A 20,283-nucleotide genomic window follows, 5' to 3' on the forward strand; every position below is an offset into this window, starting at 1 on the left:
TCGATAATTAATCCAGTGGATCTCAGGATGCCTCCACAATCACCCCTGATTGATTGATCTCCAACTCCGCCAAAGGTCAGCTCCTTCCTGTGTGAGGGGAAACCTGCTGTTGTGCTACACTGACTGAGGAGTTATGCAAGATGGGTGGAAGAAAGCATCACTTCAGGGTATCAGCAAGCTGTTCTGTCCTTATTGCTCTTAATGGGAACACAAAAATACCTCTTACGTGTAAAAAAAATAAAGGATAAAATCTTTCAAGGTTATTATTTCCTTACACACAGAAACTGACCATAGTAGGTGATGTACTGAGCCAGGTGGAGGAAGGTAAGAGACACCAGGATGTTGAAGGTCCAGTTGACCCCTGCTGCACAGGCGTTCCCTGTGCTCCTTGCCCAAAGAGGATAGATCTCAGAGTTGATGGTCCATGGCATTGGACCCATACCTGCGACAGACAAGTGAGAATGAGACGTAGGACCATTTGATTAAGAGGTGGAGATGTGAGATGGATGGAGAATTGCACTATATTTTGTTTAAGTCTTGTCAGCAGCACTTCATACAACTTATTTCATTTTCTGTCATGTAAAAAATTCAAAACTCAAATGTTCTATAGTCTGTATATTTCAAAAGGATGTGAGATTACAATAGAAGAAAGGGAAGTGTAGATACTTTATAACAGCAGATCCCAACCCCCGGGCCACGGACCGGTACCAGGCCGTGAGTCGTTTGGTACCGGGCTGTGAGAGTTAAGGCTCGGATGTGAAATTTATGGTTTTCAGGGATTTTATCGTTAACTCGGTTTCCCTGGGTCTTTTCCCGTGTTGTAGTTGTGAGTCTTATTTTGAAAGAAATATTTACGCGTTACCATAGCGACCAGAGAGCATTAAGGGGCAGAGAGGAGGATGTTACTCTCAGTGTTGTTGGCACATTTCAGGAAGACGCTGCTAATAAAGTTACACAATTACACGGTGAATTCTCGTTTATTATTATTATTATTTACAAAATACCACAGTTTTTGTCTTGGTCGTATCATTTTATTTTGTTGTATTTATCCACAACACCTCACCTCGGTCCGTGAAAATATTGTCTGACATTAAACCGGTCCGTGGAGCAAAAGGTTGGGGACTGCTGCTTTATAATACAGCCCATACCCCTGTCCGACCCTTGAATTCCAATCCAAGAAGACAAGGACAGGATACCACAAAGAGGAAATTTTGGTTGTCCTTTACTTTAAAATACCCCGAAGTTACTAATTAAATAAAAAATACATGAAGTTTGATTTGCGTCCTCTTTCTTCTCCCTAGACTCTCAATTAAGAAGAATTACATGGTAAATGTAGAAAAATTACATAATCAGTCGTGGGCTGTGTTATGAAGTGCTACCGTGCCTATAATAGAAACAAAGACGGTAGTTGAATTTGACAGAAGCAGAAAAGCTCTATCAATATGCAGCATCTACATACAAGTAAAAAGATATTTGATTTGATTTGCAGTCAGCTTCTGATTCCTTTTGTAGGTTGAGTAGTATTGACCAGGCAAATTTATGCAGGCTTTGGCTGCGTACAGGTAAACAGTCCATGTGGAAAATAAAATAAAAACATATACGCCAAAATGCAGTTTTATAACTACTGGCTCTTGTTTAGCTATGAGACTATGATCTACCTGTTTATTTGCGTTTTAAAAACTGTATCTGCATTTCTGGACTCTAAACAATGAACAGTACACCAACTAGGAGTTTAGACAGCAGCCAATGGGTTGGTGCTTTGTTAGGATTATAATGGATCCTGTTAACTCTGGTAAGCACTCAGACAAACACATCTGCAGCTACAAGTCCAACACAGTGAGGTTTAGCTTTGGCAGGATATCAGAATATAGTATGCTTTGTCCCACACTGCATTTTCAGAATTCAAAAAAATTATGTTCAATTTATGGTTCTTTTTTTGTTATTGTTTGTTTTGTTTTCCCCAAAAGCATCCTGGTGTTGGATCTCATGGGGACTAAAACTAAGGTTCAGTCTCTCACCCGGCGCAAAGGCAGCCAAGTAGAACACCAGTCCCAGTAAAACCAACCAGGAGAAGGAGGTGGGGCAGTAGTTGTAGGCCCAGTAGGTCTGATCTCTCATCAGGGTAGAGTTGGAGCATCTATAAGAGGCATGCACATTTTAGTTAGTTAGACTTTACCAATCCTTCTTAAAACTGTGTGTGTGTGTGTGTGGGGGGGAGGTTAAAGGTGAGATGTGTTATTTCACTGCATCCTAATGCACTTCCACATGCTCACTTTGCATCCTGTGACTCACCTGCCCCATGCTGCGTGCTCGGTGGAGGCCTTATTGACTGGCACGCAGGAGGAGGCGAGCAGCGCCGAGCCATTCTCACGGTAACAGAAGCCGCATCCAGGATCCAGCATGCACGGCTCGCACACCCTAACAGCAGATGCAACACGCATTAACTCTCATTGCTCTAAAGACAATCAATCAAACGGCAGCTTGTAATCACATTCTTTTACGTCTGCCTTTCCTCTATAGGATGCTGAGAAACTCCTTGTAAAATTTCAATATGAATGTAAACGTACCTGCTGCTACTGGACAAGATGCAAATATAACAGAAAAACAGCTACCCACCCATCTAACTGAGGCACACATCTCTCACCTAAATCAGGAAATGCATGAGACATTCGTCCCCACTGTGTGGGATTCACTATCATTACATTTCTTTTCCTATCCTGTTCCCAGCTTTGTTAATTTAAACTACATCCTATCACATTATCATGTTCTGCGGTCTGTTTCTTGATGAGCAGTCCTTATTTTTGAGTGTTTCAACTGAATAGCTTCACAAGGGTGCACTCATCTTTCCCCGTGCTATTTAATCAGGTTCGAGGTAGGTCATGAAATGCACACTCTGCTTGAGAGATCTATTTTTATTGTCCGTAGCTTCCAGGGAAGCTTTTCTCTAATTTCACGCTGAGGTTAAGGATGAAAATAACACCATGTATTCAAAAGTAACTATTGCAGGAGGGTGAGGAGAAAGATATAACCACTTAGCATTAGCTGCTTAGAAGTATCTGTAACACTGATATAGATATTGTTAAGTATTAGTAAAGCTAAAGCCCATTAAACATCTGTTTTTATAAAAAGAAAAAATCCCAGAGACATTAGCAGGTCAGGCTAACTAGCCCAGCAGTAATGTAATGCTAGTGATACCTTAGCACTCCTAAGGTTTTTATTAGCGTTAGCTAGCATTGCAGGCTGGTTATGTCATACAGTGGGGCAAAAAAGTATTTAGTCAGCCACCGATTGTGCAAGTTCCCCCACTTAAAATGATGACAGAGGTCAGTAATTTGCACCAGAGGTACACTTCAACTGTGAGAGACAGAATGTGAAAAAAAAATCCATGAATTCACATGGTAGGATTTGTAAAGAATTTATACGTAAATCAGGGTGGAAAATAAGTATTTGGTCACCTCAAACAAGGAAAATCTCTGGCTCTCACAGACCTGTAACGTCTTCTGTAAGAAGCTTTTCTGTCCCCCACTCGTTACCTGTATGAATGGCACCTGTTTGAACTCATCATCTGTATAAAAGACACCTGTCCACAGCCTCAAACAGTCAGGCTCCAAACTCCGCCATGGCCAAGACCAAAGAGCTTTCGAAGGACACCAGGAAAAGTATTGTAGACCTGCACCAGACTGGGAAGAGTGAATCTACAATAGGCAAGCAGCTTGGTGTGAAAAAATCAACTGTGGGAGCAATCATCAGAAAATGGAAGACATACAAGACCGCTGATAATCTCCCTCGATCTGGGGCTCCACGCAAGATCTCATCCCGTGGGGTCAAAATGATCATGAGAACGGTGAGCAAAGATCCCAGAACCACACGGGGGGACCTGGTGAATGACCTGCAGAGAGCTGGGACCAAAGTAACAAAGGTCACCATCAGTAACACACTACAACGGCAGGGAATCAAATCCCGCAGTGCCAGACGTGTTCCGCTGCTGAAGCCAGTGCATGTCCAGGCCCGTCTGAAGTTTGCCAGAGAGCACATGGATGATACAGCAGAGGATTGGGAGAATGTCATGTGGTCAGATGAAACCAAAGTAGAACTTTTTGGTATAAACTCAACTCGTCGTGTTTGGAGGAAGAAGAATACTGAGTTGCATCCCAAGAACACCATACCTACTGTGAAGCATGGGGGTGGAAACATCATGCTATGGGGCTGTTTTTCTGCCAAGGGGACAGGACGACTGATCCGTGTTAAGGACAGAATGAATGGGGCCATGTATCGTGAGATTTTGAGCCAAAACCTCCTTCCATCAGTGAGAACTTTGAAGATGAAACGAGGCTGGGTCTTCTAACATGACAATGATCCAAAACACACCGCCCGGGCAACAAAGGAGTGGCTCCGTAAGAAGCATTTGAAAGTCCTGGAGTGGCCTAGCCAGTCTCCAGACCTCAACCCCATAGAAAATCTGTGGCGGGAGTTGGAAGTCCGTGTTGCTCGGCGACAGCCCCAAAACATCACTGCTCTCGAGAAGATCTGCATGGAGGAATGGGCCAAAATACCAGCTACTGTGTGTGCAAACCTGGTAAAGACCTATAGTAAACGTTTGACCTCTGTTATTGCCAACAAAGGTTATGTTACAAAGTATTGAGTTGTATTTTTGTTATTGACCAAATACTTATTTTCCACCCTGATTTACGAATAAATTCTTTACAAATCCTACCATGTGAATTCATGGATTTTTTTTTCACATTCTGTCTCTCACAGTTGAAGTGTACCTCTGGTGCAAATTACTGACCTCTGTCATCACTTTAAGTGGGGGAACTTGCACAATCGGTGGCTGACTAAATACTTTTTTGCCCCACTGTAGATGGCAATTTCACCACTGTACTACTCATGGACTTCCCTTTTACCATGTGTGTAATGCAATGAGACAGTTCAGGAGACTAAGATGTATATTTTATACATATATTTTATACCATATTTGATATTTATCTGGTGACAAAAGTAAGCATAATGTAGCTAGGTCCTAAAAGGGTCACACCCTTTCCCAATAGAAAAGCAGGGAGCTCGTCTAGAAATCCCTATCAGTAAAATTCTCTATCTATGATAGCTCCCCTTTAACCTTAGTGCTTTCCATCAGGAGCAACCTTCACCCTTAAATTAGTGGACAACCCACTCCACCAAACGATAGCCAACTCAAGGTACGCAGTCAGTATAAATGACTAAGTTAAGACCAGGTGAGTCAAAAAAAAAAATTTGTAAAACATAAAATATTTGCACAAATGTTATGTGTCCAGTGCGTAAAGGGCTTTAGCTCTCCTTAGTCAAACCCCAAAATAGCACGTTAAGAAAACATCTTTAAATGGGACATCTGAGCACCAAAGCACTTAAGAGGCTACTGGTGGTTCTGGTGCTCTGTTGATGCTGCTGTGGTCAGTGAAAGGATGCGTGTGGGTTCATGTGAAGCAAAGTGAATTCAGTAAAGCTTTTCCAGTGTGGTAAAAGCACTCATCTCTTCAAATTATCCCTGCGTTTATGTGGGTTATAGCACGCGGTCGCAGGACAGCGAGTGCATTAGGCATTGCCTGTCGTTGTGATGAAAGACTGCCGTTACACATGATCTTCATCTCGTGTCTGTGTAAGTGAGAGTAAATTGCAACACGGAGGCATCTGATGACTGTTTCATTCGGAAACAAACTCTGGCTCACCGCCTGCCTTCTGCTGCTGCTGGGGACAGCCGAGTGAAATGGGAGTGACAGATGTTAGATGATGAATTGCGTAACTGTTAAAATCATTTAATTACATTTATTATGTGAAATAATTGACCACAATTTCTAACACCTATGCTGGCACTAATTTTGACCTCTGAGTACTCAGAGAAATCTAGATCTGTATTAATGTATGTGTAAAAACCTGCAAGAACTTCACCACAAAAATTCTTTTAGGAGGGTTTTATTCTCTTTCCACCACTTAGTGTCCTCTGCTCTAAAACTGCAAAATACTAAGTGCCTTTACTAAGAACAGAAGTGCTCCAAGGTCAACAGTAGCTTCCTCATGCCAGCACCCCCATTTTCGGTTCTTGTTTACCATTTTAAGCTATGCTACAATACCAAATGTACCGCTTTGTGTTTTCCTCCAACCTTCTGCAGAGTGCGACACCTTAATACAAACACAGAAATCTGTATTTTCCTTCAAATGTGCTAGATGATCAGACGGAGTAATTCAGAGGGACTCGGAGGTCTAAAGTCATACCTACTCCTCACATCCTGAAGGGAAATAACAACCCTCATTACTAGGTTTGATAGTGTAGCTGGATTTCTTTCCACCATGTACGTACATGTGTGTCTCAGTATGTCTTTTGGTCCTGGAGAAAGCTACTTTAGTGGTTATACCCCAGAACTTGGTTGCAAGCCATAAAAATGCAATATCCAGTTGGAAAAAAACACCAGGTGATTTACGTTCAGTTGAGATCAAAATGAAGGGCACGTTTGAAGACTGGTGTGCTCCGATGCATGGGTACTTCTGTATTAATATGGTAATGGAAGCTGAGCACTTACGGTTTGGAATGTCAACATGTTCCAATTCATAAGTGCTGGCAAAACAGAGGCTCTCAGGGTCTCAGTGCCTCTGAATAGGATGGACATGTCTGACCAAGAGGAGAGAGGAGAGAGGAGGGAATGCGTCTCCCCAGCCATCTCTTCCATCGGGGATTGAGGAGTTGGCCAGGGAGAGAAAGATCTGAGTATCTCTGCCTACACTTCTCCCATGACCTGAAATCGACGAATGGATTCATGCATGGGTAGATAGGAAGAAGGAATAATTGAGCCTTGGCGCCTCTGTGATCCAGGTCCTTTTGCATGCTTCAGTTTTAAGGACTTCTTATTGACATCAAGCATCAATGTGATATTAAGGTGCTTTCAGTCCCATTGCCACAGGTGTAAAATCAACCTAGCCATGCAGTCTGCCTTTACTAACAAAAAGCTCAACGAATCTGTGCATGGTGCTGTAATAGTTTGCCACCGTTGAAACAAGTCAGATTTTAACATTTTTCCCTCTTCGTTCTTCCATAATAAACTGTAAGTGGTATTATTGCAAAGTAGAAGCATTTAGGAACCACAGCAGTTCCTGACTGTGCATAATTACAGAGCGAGTCACCAAATGCTAAGGCTCATAGTGCATATAAGTCACCACTGATTTGCTAACTCAATAACCGCAGAAATCCAAACCTCATCTGGCATTAACATCAGCACAAAAACTGTGCACATGGGTTTCCACAGCCATGCTGTTTGCTTTTATGTCCATTTAATGTCAAGTTCATACTGGAATGAAAATCCTTGTTGTTATCATAATCCCATAATAAAGTAAAGCTCAATTCCACAGTTTACTGTAATTGTTACTGAGTAATTACACCATAGATTAGTGTTTTAACGTGTTCCCTAAAAGACTTGCTTTTGATACCACCGTATTAAATCCTCTGGGTAAATGGTCTTTATTGCTCAAATGGTGTTTTTTTTAACACTCTGCAGCTAAAATGGTGAACGGTGGAGCAATCAGAATAACTGCAGAAAAGAAAAGACAACCTGTTGTTGGAACAGGCTAAGAGAACTTAACACTGATAGATTCTGTTGATGTAATAATACCACATACTGTAAGATACATCTGAAACGCCACAGGCCTGTAGATAAAGTACTCACTGGTACTTGGAGCAGGTAGAGTTGGCCATGGCGGGGTCTAATGGGTGGTAGGTGACAGGGGGACTGTGCTGTGCAGACATTAAGAAACCGATGGCCAACAGACTCAAACTGAAACACGTGCCTGTCAAAAAATATAATAATTAAATAACGCAAAGAGCGCACAAAAACAACTTTTAATATTTTTTGTTGATTTGGACAGCTCAAGTCTCCTCCTCCTTTAGCCTTACCTATGATGCTGCCTAGGGTGAGCTTCCTACGCCCCACTCTCTCCACCAGCCACACTCCCAGCAGAGTAAACAGGAAGTTGGTGAGGGTGGTGAGTCCAGCCAGCCAGATTGCCAACCTGTCATCGCGCACTCCTGACATCTGCAGGATGGTGGCACTGTAGTACCTATGTGACATGAGAGAAGAAAGAAAAAGCAAAGTTAAGAGAATAATAATAAGAAAAACGAAGCATAAAAATAGGTCAAGAGTATCCTTCTTGTCTATAAACACAGACAGATTGGCAACACATTGCAGTCAGTCTTAGTTAGTCTGTGCCTATGAGTCCAACTTGTCCGTGACATGTTTCTTTGCAACAGACTTGACTTACCTGACTGCCAACTGGTTGTATTCTGGCTATATTTCTGCATATAAACAAGTTTGCAGTTAAATCATTGTCCTAAAGCAACTATTTGTGGAGGAATTTCTGAATTTGTGCCAGAATTTAAAAGTTAAACCACTTTATGAAAATACACATTTCAAACTGCCTTACATTCTCTTGGTTTGAATACAGTTGGAAACATTTTGGATAATGTTAGTGTGCAGAGTCAACAAAACACAAGAACGGCATATTCATTTTTCATTATTACACTTGTTATTACACTGTTATTACACATATTACACTTCAGTTAAATACATTTCAATTTTATTTATAAATATCAAATCACTACAGTCGCCTCAAGGTGTATTGTAAGGCAAAAACCCTACAAAGTATTTCAAGTACTGTATAATTGTATTTGGAGAAATGTTAAGCAGTCTCAGCACAATATTATGGCTACATTAAAGTATAAATATCAAACAGAAACATATACAAAACTGTAATCAATCTTTAAGTCAACAAGCCAATCACAGCCTCTCTTCGTAAGAGCAATTCACTCATCCACCAACCCCAGTCTCTCTACTTGAGCACCAGTCGCTCCACTAGAGACAGCTAGCGATCAGTTATAAATAGGCTCTCTCTTCATCTCTCATATAATATAATTATACTTGCAACTCTGGCACCATGTTGCTCCACGTGTGCAGATTAACAGCAATCATCATCAACAAGGCTCTAAGCAGGCTGCGGTCAACAATACAGACACCTGCACAGAGTCCATTTCCTGTTTCAACTTTGCTACTTTGTAACTAAGAAAGATGAGTGAAAAAAACCAAAAGGACATGCATGCAGAAAACAATGAAACAAAATGCACACACCTGCAGGGACTCTTTAAAGTAAACACCTCCAGGCAGTCTTTAAAGTATAGCCATTGAAACGATGCGCTCATTGGCAGAAAACACATCATTACCCAAAATGAACACAACGCGTGCAAGCACATTCAATAGATAGGGACTCAGCAACCTTGAGAGAATGCAACACAAACACAAAGAAGGTAAGACTCATTAAGAAAAAGCTCAAATAAATCTACAGCATTGTCTGCCTGCCTGTGTCTCTAAAGGCAGCTCAGAATTAGCATTCTGCTTTTCATCTCTTCAAAAGCATCGTTATCTCTCTCTTGTTCTCTCTCTCATGTTCTTGGCTTTCTCTCTCTCTCTCTCCCAAAACAAAGACATTCATTTGAGGGATTTGCATAATAACACTTTACTTTTTCTGCCATGGTATCCACTCAGACAGAACGAGAACAGAAAAGGAAATGAGATGGTGTGAAACTCGGGTTTAAAAGCATGACCTACAGTCTTATAAGGTGCATGAGGTGATAAATGTTTTTGATGGAATTATTAGGCTTCTGCAGACTGAGATATATGCCGGCAAAAATGCACGTGCTTAATGGACACACACTCACACACACGCGAGAAATGAGTCGGTTTTGGAGCAGCAGCAGGAGTAAAAGCACTATTTCTGTTCTCAGCAGTACAGCCCGCTGTGCTCCATCTCCAGCCCTGCATCTTCCTGATTACAGCACAGACACATGCACACACATGCGCACACATTGTGTTCTGACTTAAAAAGTACTGTGAATAACAGCCTCCAGAAACAAAATGATAATTTTTTGACCACAGTGCCAAGAAGCACGGCCTGTGTTAAATGTTAAAAGCATCTCCGAACTGGCATTTCAGGCTTTTAAAAGCCCCAAAGAGACGCTTGAGAGGCAAACATGGCCTCTCGGATTTCTAAAGGACATCGTTATCCATCATCAAGTGCTACAGTGTCATTCTAAGGTGTCATGATGAAATCTCAATGAAAAAAAAAAAAAAGAAATAAGTGGGGAACATAATATATAAAGAACTACTCATCTATAAGTTGATAAATCAACTTTAACCCTGTAAGACCCAACCCATCAAAAAATAGCCAGAAAATTTAGATTTTTTTAGAACTGAGATGTTTATTAACTCTTATAACAAAATCCACTTTTTTTTGCTATATCATGTTGTGTATTATATATTTCTATTATATATGTATTATATATTTTTTGTATCACATTTGATACATTGGGCTTTTTTGGCAACTTTTTGTCAACTACAATGTTAATTTTAGACAAAAAAAGAGTTTTGTCCATAACATTTTGAAATTATGGCAAGTACTGATCATGTTGATGAGATAGAGGTCTCAGAGACTCATATATCAAATATGATACAGAGGGCATTATAGGGCTAAAAAAAATTTCAAAATCGTGTTTTTACTTTTATTTATTTATGTGAGTGTCTACACTACAGCCATCTTTAACACACAGCGGAGGCTCTGTCGTGTTTTGGGGCGGCATTTCAGCCAGTGGTGTTGGAGCTCTTGTCAAAACTGATATAAAGACAGACTAGTACCATCAGGTTTTGATCCACAATGCAATACCATCTGGAAAGCAACTGACTCATGTATATATCTTTCTTTCTACGTAGCACTCTTAATTCTTATTCTCATGTATATATCTCATGTATATCTCATGCACATATCTTTCTACATAGCACTTTTAATTCTTATTCTTACTTTTATTTTATTTTATTTTATTTATTTTTTTTCATGTCTATTTAAGTGCTATTTATGACACTGTTTGCACTGAAGCACCGCAGCAATTTCCTAATGTTGTAAACCTCAACATCTGGCAATAAACCCCATTCTGATTCTGACTGCATACTTTTTCAGCATGACAATGATCCTGTCATGGCTGCAAAAGCATACCCTGAGAAAAACAAACAATGGAACACTAACAATCATGGACTGGCCTCCTCAGAGCCCGGACATCAACATTACTTACAACATTACTTGTAGGTATTTCAATACATTCTTATATTTCCCATTTTTCCAGCAATCTTTAAAAAAAGAAAAAAAGAAAAGAGGTGTGGCTCAAGACATGCAGTTATTGGGGTTAGGTTCATCAGTAATTCTAAATTGCCCATAGGTGTGAATGGTTGTGTGTCTCTCTGTGTTAGCCCTGCGCCAGACTGGTGACCTGACCAGGATGTACCCAACCTCTCAACCTATGATAACTGGGATAGGCTCCAGTCCCCCCACAACCCTAATAAGAGTAAACAAAAACATTTGAATGGATGGTAGTTACTGAAGTATCTAATTTTGAAATGAATGTCTTTCCACAGCAAAGAAAAGGAAAACAAAGAATATTTTCTTTTTCCTTCTGTATATTTGCTCACCTGCAAATAGCAGGCTGCTTATGACAGCGCTCGAGCAGGAGACAGACTGATACTCTGGTATAAGAGATCAATGTACAAAGAAGTGAAGCAGCTCAGTATTCCCATGGACATTCCTCACTGGACGACATGGTGTCACATTGAGAGCACTGTAGTGGAGGATGTTGGGATGTAATGTTCTTCGGTTAATTTCTGGGTATTACCTTATGTGTATGAACAGCGTGGTTCCAAATTAAACCAGTCTGTTTATTTGATAATGAAATCAATTTGTAGTGTCATGGTTAAGTGTAAATATTTGTATTATATATGTGTTGTTTCTTGGCATTTTCCCCCTTTATGATATCAGGGAAATCTGTTACACTGAAAAAAATAATCAGTGGGATAAACATAAAAAAATTATTGTAAGCGGTTGCACGAAATTAAGTTATGTTTGGTTAACCTTAGTTTTTTATGTTATACCTGCACACATTTTTCTGGTAACACAAACATGCCTTTTTTATGTTGTTGTTATGTTTTTCATTCCGGTCAAATATTTATAGAAACCACTTGTTTATCAGACATAAACTTTTTGTGTTAATTGTATTGGACTACTATGTGTTATATTGACAAGATTATTTTATGGTAAGCTTATTTTATTTTATAACAAATTTCTAATATATAATATATAATCTAATATATAATTGAGTGTTCAATAAATAAAACTAAATTAAGGCTGATCTTACTGTATGTACTGTACACCTTCTCTCAATTAATGAAATAAGCAAAACATTTTTGAACAATGACCTGTATTTTTGAAAATACTACACAGTTGTAAAAATGGACTTTCAATTCAGGCTTCCAAAATATACATGAGTCATATTTGTACAATGCATCTCTTGAAAAACATTCCACAACATTCCTCAAAGTTATCTGCTGGAACCTGAATTCAACATTGTGGGGCCTTATGACATCGCACTTATGTAAAAAATAGTTTTTTAAATGTAAGAACCATAAGGTAAGGTAATATGGCAACAGGGGTGTAATTATTAAAATGACACAAAGAAGAGACTTAAAATAACATTATAACCCACAGGCACACAACCAAGAGACCTAAACTGATTAGTATTGGCTTGCTTCTATCACTAAACATCACAATCACTAATACTACACGATGCAATCTGTTTGTAGTGGTGCACCTTGGGAAAAAAATTGCAAATTGGTGAAATTGGTGCAAGGCACCATTTCCATTGAGAAAAATGCACATTCAAAGTTTGAATTTAAAAAAAAAAAAAAAAACCATGGCTTGAAAAGTGAAAACTGCAGTAATAAAGGCCCCAAGTTGAAAAGTGCCAGAAAAATAAGTTTCACTATGTACTGCAACTTTACCAGTGCTGGCTTAAAAGAAAGGATGGTATATATTCGAAGAGGTAAACATGTTGTTCCCACATCATAACTGGAAAACTGTTCAATCGTACAGTCTGGTCCTGAGAACCTGGGCCTTCTTTGAAAGGCTGTTCCTTTTGAGCTCCATAACCAGTTTCTATAATACCTCGAAGGTATACTTTTCCAGTGGGTAGGTGAGGTTCAAAGTGTACATTAGTCCAAACAGCATTGCAGCTGCTAGGGTATAGTTATCCAAATCCTGCCAGACTCTCTGGCCTTCAAGGACTATCCCGATGTCCTCAGGGCTGCCATTGGCATCTCTTGACTTTATGATGTAAATTCCCATGGTTGTTTCCTTATTAGATCGTTGGATAATGGCTTCATCTGTGGCCTAGAAAATGCAGAATTCCAAAATTTAATTAAACAGAACACTGGTCAAAGAACATTATACCAAATCTTATTTTAATCTGTGTCACTATTCCAAAAAATGTTAACATTAACACATTAGGTGAACAAAAATGGATTCATTACAGCATGTGATTTGAGTCCTCAGAATGCTTAAAAAGGTAATGCATGAAGTGAAATCTCCATGCAAAGAAGCAGAATACTGTCAGAGCATAGAGAGGTGTTCAACTATGAACTCCACACATCGTTCTAATGCAGGTAAAAGAAAAAACAAAAACAAAAAAACGCACCCATGGTAAATTGTGAAAATCCCAGGTGATTTTCAACATACTCCTGGCATAGAGTGACAAGCAGCATTTTGTTAAAATTATTATTTTCCCTAAAGTGTATACACAAATTATTTTTTTCTTACCTGGGCCGTGGGCTCCAGAATGTTCTGCAGTCTTCTTCCTATTTGTCCTCCTCGCCTTTTGAAGACCTTTATGAGTTTGTCAGATAGCACATCTATCTGCGAGAGTAATCTGGACTGCAGTGGCATGGTGGTAATGCGCTTAAACTCTGCATTTATCTAAAAAGAGAAGTTGTCACATAAAAATGCTGTCAAAATCTCAAATCTCACAAGGTTACATCCACACAAAGTTGTTATTTTTTGTCATGTTACTATTTATTAGCTATGGGTCCCATGTTGCTGAGCAGTTCCATAGTTGCCCTTACTTCCATACCACCCAAAGCCTGTTGCCTCCTTCTGGCCATTTTGCAGTTCTGCCAAATGACCCAGAAACTACATCTATTATTGTCATATACACATCAAGGTCTTTCATTAATACTTAGTTAAATTAGTTAATTTGACCTTTCCAGAAAATTTACCTTACAGAATGTGAGATAACATATGCAAATCTTCACCCCCCCCCCCCCCCCCCCAACAGAGCCCACCCCATGGCAAACTAGCTTATTGAAATGTTTAACTAAAACATTTTAGGTACAATCAGTTAACTAAATGGACACGAGTTTGTTAGTCTGTATTCACTGAGAAAAAACAAGCGAATGTGACTGGGCACACACTGAAAAACAGCTAATGCACATAATATTGTCCTGCAGCTTAAGCTAGCATTATCGTTAGTTAACTTAAGGAATGACTTGTTTTTTCCATTATGTTGCTCAACAGGAATTCATGAGAAAAACTTCCCCATATAATGGATGTTCTCTTCGTTTCCTCTCAAACATGTAGTTTTCAGTTTACCTCGACAAAGTAAAGCTCAGCACCAAACGTAAACAAAGCAACGACAAAAAATGGCGGACCGCCACAGTGAATTTTCCCTCGTAGAACACACCCTGGGGGGTGGAGTTTCAACAGAAAACGTAACTATTTTCTGTTATTTTGATATGACTGGTTTTAAAAGACTGAACATCCTTCTAAAACAAGTGAAAGGCGTGAGACTTAATTATGTTTAGACCAAAAATATAACTGATTCATGTTGGATATATTTACTGTATTTTTACTAATTTAACAACGTCATCATTGCATTAGTCGCTTTATGCTATAGCATTACGCTTACATTAGCTTGAAGCTCAAGGTCGTCATTTTATTTAATTTCTTTTTCTGGGCTTACAAACAGGACACACAACATTTAGATAACCGTTACACTGAATCTTGGGTCTGTGTTGAGTCTTCCAGCTGCTGACTACAGAAGCTAGATTGACCTTTCAGCATGTTTATAGCGGCTGTGGCTATGTGCTGGTAATGTTACCGTGTGTGAGCAGTCACATTGGCAGCAGACATGTTTCAACAAACTAGTCATATCCCGGCCCTACATTAGCTTGTTTAATGGTTAAGACACTGCAGGTACCACCACTTACTACAGACACCGATGCAAGTTTGTAATAGTCTGTTAATTTAGACTGAAAGAATATACCAACAATATTAACTCACATTATATATGTTAATTACTAATTTGCTTATCGCATAATTTCGGTTACCATTAGCTAACTGGAGCCTAACATTGGCCTTTCATGGTTTTCGATAAACAGCCCACATACCTGTAAAATAACAACACCCCAGTAAAAGTCCACATATATAAAGGGTCTACACTCTTTCTCACTGGTGTGTTAGCTTTAAAATCCTATTTACCTTCAAGTGTAAAACTCCAGATGGTAGTAGATTTTCCAAAGCGAGAGACAAAAATGGCGGACAGTGCAGCCGATTTTTCCTTTCCAGGGGGCGGAGCTTGAGGATAAAACACGACTAACTTGTTTCTTTTCAACATGATTTGTTCTAAAAGAATGAATATTCTTAAAGAATATGTGAAAATTAAAAGACAAAAATATGTTTAGATGTGAAATTTAAATTAGTCATGCTGGATATATGAAGTAATTCTATGCAGATTCAACAACCACCCTATTGCATTTTTTTCAGTGTACTTCTCATAGCTTTTCTGTAGCGCTACAAACCTGAAGGGTTTCAGGTGTCACTTCTCATACAAAGTGACACCTCTCAGTCTAAAACACCCACTAGTTGTCGGCTATTAGCACACATCACAGAGCGACAGGAAAGACTCCATGTAGGGTTTGAATGAAACAGCAGTCTGAGGTAATTTCAGAGGGCTGTTTCATAAAATCTCTGTGCTTTCATTTCTGTTAACAATCAGAGCAGTCTTTGAGAGAAAAACTTCAAAGCACCTGTAAGAGCTGAGCTAGTGGAAACAGGCTATAGCGTAGTCACAGGAGAGTCAGGACCCCATCTTTTACTGTCCTGTAATTATTACATCATCTGCAAACTTTCGAAACTATGCAGCCATTCTGTGCCATAAAAGTCTCTCAATTAAAGACACAGTTTAGAAGCAAAGCACAAAAAGTGGCGCTGGAAAAAGCTACAGTAGGAAACTTTTAATTAGTAAGATCTGCTAAGAGAATTTTCTGTTTCCAGGCCCTCAGTGTTTTTGCAACACGAGGGCAGTGCAGTGGTTAGGTGCAGTGGTTTCCTTTTTTTTTTAGCTTCATTAAACATTATTAGTCTTTTTTTCGTGCAACTAAAGAATGGGAATGATTTTATGATTGATTCCCTGTGTCCAAATACTGTAAATAATGCATTACAGCTGCTGGTTTCAAACATTTCCCTCGCTCCTAAAATAGATGTATGTAGTGTTACCATGGCCTAGAGTATCCATGCATTATGTCTGTAAGTGTGCTAAGGGGTGGTGTGTTTGTATACGTGTTGATGAGGTGGGCATGGTGGAATATCTGTGGTGTGGTTGTGGCTGGTTGGTCTGGGTAAAACAGCAAAACAAAACAGTATTTTCAGGCCCAGTCTGACCCTGCTGTGGTGTGAAGTGTTGGCGTAAAGCACATAGCAGAAGGTGTGATCTGGCCCTGACCTGTCTGAAAATGGAAACATGGATTAACACTCCTTTTTAAAACGAATACAAGTGTTTCTTTTTTTAAAACAACAGACAAAAACTGTCTCACTCTTGAATTCGATGGCTCCCTACTGATCCTGGCACATTTGACATGGGTGGTGATGAGAGGACACCTCTTACTCATGCTTGACATTTACTGTCACCTTACAGGATTCTCTTGGAGGTCTTCTTAAAGTGCCATGCTGGTAGCTTTTAGTGTTTAAGCCTATTAAGTACAAGTCAGTTATACATTTCTACAAAATATCCCAAAAGTTTTGAAGACATGCGTATGTTCCAGAGAATTATAGAGTTTAATTAATTGTGCAGTTTGCTCCTGACGTTGAGAGCATGGGCAAGGGATGGACAGTTGATTTTCTCAAATGGCCACCATAAGAAACTGGGACTGTTGTGGAAGGCCACAACAATAAACAATAAGCTACAGTTCCTTTTGTGGCCCATCCCTGGCATAAGCCATTTTGTCTTTAAAAAAATATTATATTATAGTAAAAACAAACAGTGTTTTATCAAATAAGCAAGCTGCACAGAAAAGCAGTCATTCTTGGTGACATAGTGAAAACACAAACTGCAGCTCCTTACTGTGTACCTTGAGGTTGTCTAGCTCTAATGCTCCCCCGCCTCAATGTTGAAATACTAAACAGCAGAAATAAGCATGTTTACTTGCTAACACAAAACCTTGTTAGTGGCACTTTTTTATAACTTATCTAAAGTAAAACATTATGTGTCAGCAGGGTTGTCTTCAGTGTTTGGATAATTAAAGATGCATTTCAGCGTTTCATGGGTGATTCATGGATGTGTCTTGCTAACTAAAATGTTTTGTACATATTTGGTAGAATATAGGATTATGGGCAAACAACCTATGCAGACTTGCTTGCATGCAAGAACCCCCCCCCCCCCCCCCCAATAAACAACAACAAAAGGAAAAAACAAAACAAAAAAACAACTAAAGGAAAAAAAATCTAATAGCTAGCTAACACTAGCATTAGCTTATGGCTCCTAAAAGAGTTTTATTTACAGTCTATAGTTTTGCAGAGTCTACAGTTGGTTGCAGCCTTTTCTGTAGAAGCGCCTACAAACCTGCATTCTATCTGAAGACCACCAGGTGGCGATAGCTGTGGTTCCAAAAAGCCTTCTGGTCCCCCAGAGGTTTATGGGTAAACACTTTCCTAATGGGCTTATGAGGCCAGACACTCGTGTTGGGTCATACTGAATAAAGAATTAAGTTGGGTTTATAGATCTTGGTTATGCCATGTTTTAAAATGAAGGATTATCTGTTGTCACAAGACGTTTGCCAATGAGGGAGTGTTTTACAGCCACATCCTTCCTTCTATCCATCTTTCACACTGTCTGTGTAGAAAAATAAAAACCTTATAGCTGGGCAACAAGTAACAAGTTTTTTGTTACTTTGTTATTCATCACTTGGTTAATTTTAATCTAAGCATAATTATAGCTTATGTATGATGCATATCAGAATATACAAGCAAAAATGTCCTCCCTTCCATCAAAACTGGCAACCCTAAAACTTTTATGTTCATACAGCTGATGTAACTGAATGTAAATCAGACAAGACAACACTTAAACGTCTAATTAAACTGCCAAACAGACCCTGTAAGAAGGCATTTTATCTTTTATTTAGTTTGAAGACAGACATATAACTACCTGTATTCAAATACAAGTAGTTACATATTGCTTTATTACCTGTATATATAGGCTAGAAAAGTAAACATGTGCGTTGGGGTGTGAGAGAAGAGTAGAGAGAAGGGTTCTCCAATATTCAAGGAAGCTCTAACAGAGTGCTACTTATTGACAGAGCACTGATCTAATTATGTAACCTAATAGTATGGATTTAGAGGCAGCTGAAGGATCAGCTATAAGGCAGCAGTGAAATTATGAGATGAAGCGAGCAAACAAGTGTTAAGTGTGTGTGAGTGGGAATGCAGTGAGTGTGTGGGTGCGCATGTACGAGCAAGTGTTTGCACGTGACTGAGTGACCGATTCACTGAGTAAGAGTGTAACAGACAAGGTGTCAGAGCAGAGAAACAGCAGGAGGCATGTATAGGGAGAGAGAGAGAGAGAGAGAGAGAGAGAGAAAGCAGGAAGTAAGTGAGAAAAAGACTGAAAGGTGAGAAAAAGACTGAATGGACGGAGAAAATAGAAAATGAGGGACGTGGGTGTGAAAACAAGAACTATTGGACAGATAAGAAAAGATATGGGGAGAGAGAAAGAGAGACATATATCGGGAGGGAGTGCATGAAAGAGAGACAGACAGAAACAGGGAGACAGTGACTCTCTTGGGAACTGGCCTATTTTTCAAATGAATGCATATGAACGCAGAACTGCATTACATTTACGCTCCGGAACAAAAAAAAGGCTCAGCCCAAATAGGTAAACCTCACACTTGATGTTCTGATTGGCAACTCTGTAAACACACATACACGTTCACACAAATCCGCATTCACAAAGCACCAAGTGTAACATCTGCAGATGTCTGCCACTATCACAGAATCAAACACACTTTGCACTCTCCTGTTTCCCCACTCCTCAAGTAGTAGAAAATACAAAACTCCTAAATCAATCAATAAATTAATGACATTAAATTAATATGGCCCAGTCATTCAGAAGTAATGGTAAATATAGGGGTCCATTTAACACATAGGGAAGTTAATGTTTAGTTAATTTGGTTGGCTGTAAAAAAGAAGGCAAAAGCTCTACAGAAATGGAAGTGATAAGTAGCCAACACTAGCGAAAAACAGTAGTTCACAGTAACACAAGTTTTAGCTTATCATGTTGTTGAAATTGCTGCTTTGTGCTGTTCAACAGTGTTTTGACAGTACTGACCTTTGGGTGACTGGAGAGATGTTAATTGCTGAATGGAGAAAGACTTTGTAGCTTGTCAAAGGAGCTTGCAAAGAAAAGCATCTGTACTTCTTTAAGTTGCTTGAAGACGTTTCACCTCTCATCCGAGAAACTTCTTCAGTTCTAAGGTCAAATGGTGGAGAGTCCCAGATTTAAACCTAGTGGGAGTAACCCCCCACAGAGGGACAAAAGGACCCCCTGATGATCCTCTAATCGCCTGAGCCAAGGTGTGAAAATGGGTGTGGGTCCCAATCAGCCAGAGTTTCGGGTGAGCTCATTGTGAAACCTGGCCCCACCTTATCATGCGAATTCCTCAGGTCGGATGGCCCAGGATGTGAGTGGGCGTTCAGGCGTCTGGGGAGGGACTCAAAACTGTATTATAGATGTCAGACAGTTGGTGTTCAAAGATGCTCGCTCACAGTGGACATAGATGGCCATCTATGTCCTCCTTTTTATACCATTCTCATCTGAAGTTAAAATATATAGAGGGATGAATATCCGGAGGAGAGCTAAGAGGCAGCAGACAACTGCACCAATGTTAGCGAACGGGATGAGCTAAAAGACTTTTATAACAACTTTTTTTTTTACAGACAGTTCTTCTACACTGTTTGTTAAATTAAGTATAGAACATTTTTAGGGTTCTAGGGTGAGAAGTTCAGCCATCCGGGAGGGGCTCAGAGTAGAGCCGCTGCTCCTCCACATCGAAAGGAGCCAGCTGAGGTGGT

General features: G+C 39.7%; 2 protein-coding genes across 3 annotated transcripts in view; both read right to left on the reverse strand.

The window, feature by feature from the left end:
* slc2a13a (solute carrier family 2 member 13a) overlaps positions 1-20,283 on the reverse strand; it is a 102,797-nt gene that overhangs the window by 3,810 nt on the left and 78,704 nt on the right. Inside the window, exons 5-9 of the mRNA XM_085436273.1 lie at positions 7,916-8,079; positions 7,689-7,809; positions 2,293-2,418; positions 2,019-2,137; positions 290-442 (exon numbers count right to left, since the gene is read on the reverse strand). Of these exons, the coding sequence (XP_085292399.1) occupies positions 290-442; positions 2,019-2,137; positions 2,293-2,418; positions 7,689-7,809; positions 7,916-8,079 (683 nt within the window). The remainder of the gene's footprint in view (positions 1-289; positions 443-2,018; positions 2,138-2,292; positions 2,419-7,688; positions 7,810-7,915; positions 8,080-20,283) is intronic.
* LOC146689854 (uncharacterized) lies at positions 12,292-15,479 on the reverse strand. Of its 2 annotated transcripts, none has more exons than XM_085437225.1 (3): positions 15,421-15,479; positions 13,705-13,860; positions 12,292-13,278 (listed from the first exon to the last, which is right to left on the reverse strand). In XM_085437225.1, the coding sequence occupies exons 2-3, from the start codon at positions 13,828-13,830 to the stop codon at positions 13,045-13,047; spliced, it is 360 nt and encodes a 119-aa protein (XP_085293351.1). In that variant the 5' UTR covers positions 13,831-13,860; positions 15,421-15,479; the 3' UTR covers positions 12,292-13,044. The 2 variants fall into 2 exon arrangements, with proteins under 2 accessions (XP_085293351.1, XP_085293352.1); XM_085437226.1 differs by lacking the exon at positions 15,421-15,479 and adding an exon at positions 14,533-14,576.

This window comes from Copadichromis virginalis, linkage group LG17 (assembly GCF_057382275.1).
Source record: "Copadichromis virginalis isolate Kocher_CV1m ecotype Utaka linkage group LG17, C_Virginalis_male_GT1.1, whole genome shotgun sequence".
Taxonomy (NCBI): Eukaryota; Metazoa; Chordata; class Actinopteri; order Cichliformes; family Cichlidae; genus Copadichromis; species Copadichromis virginalis.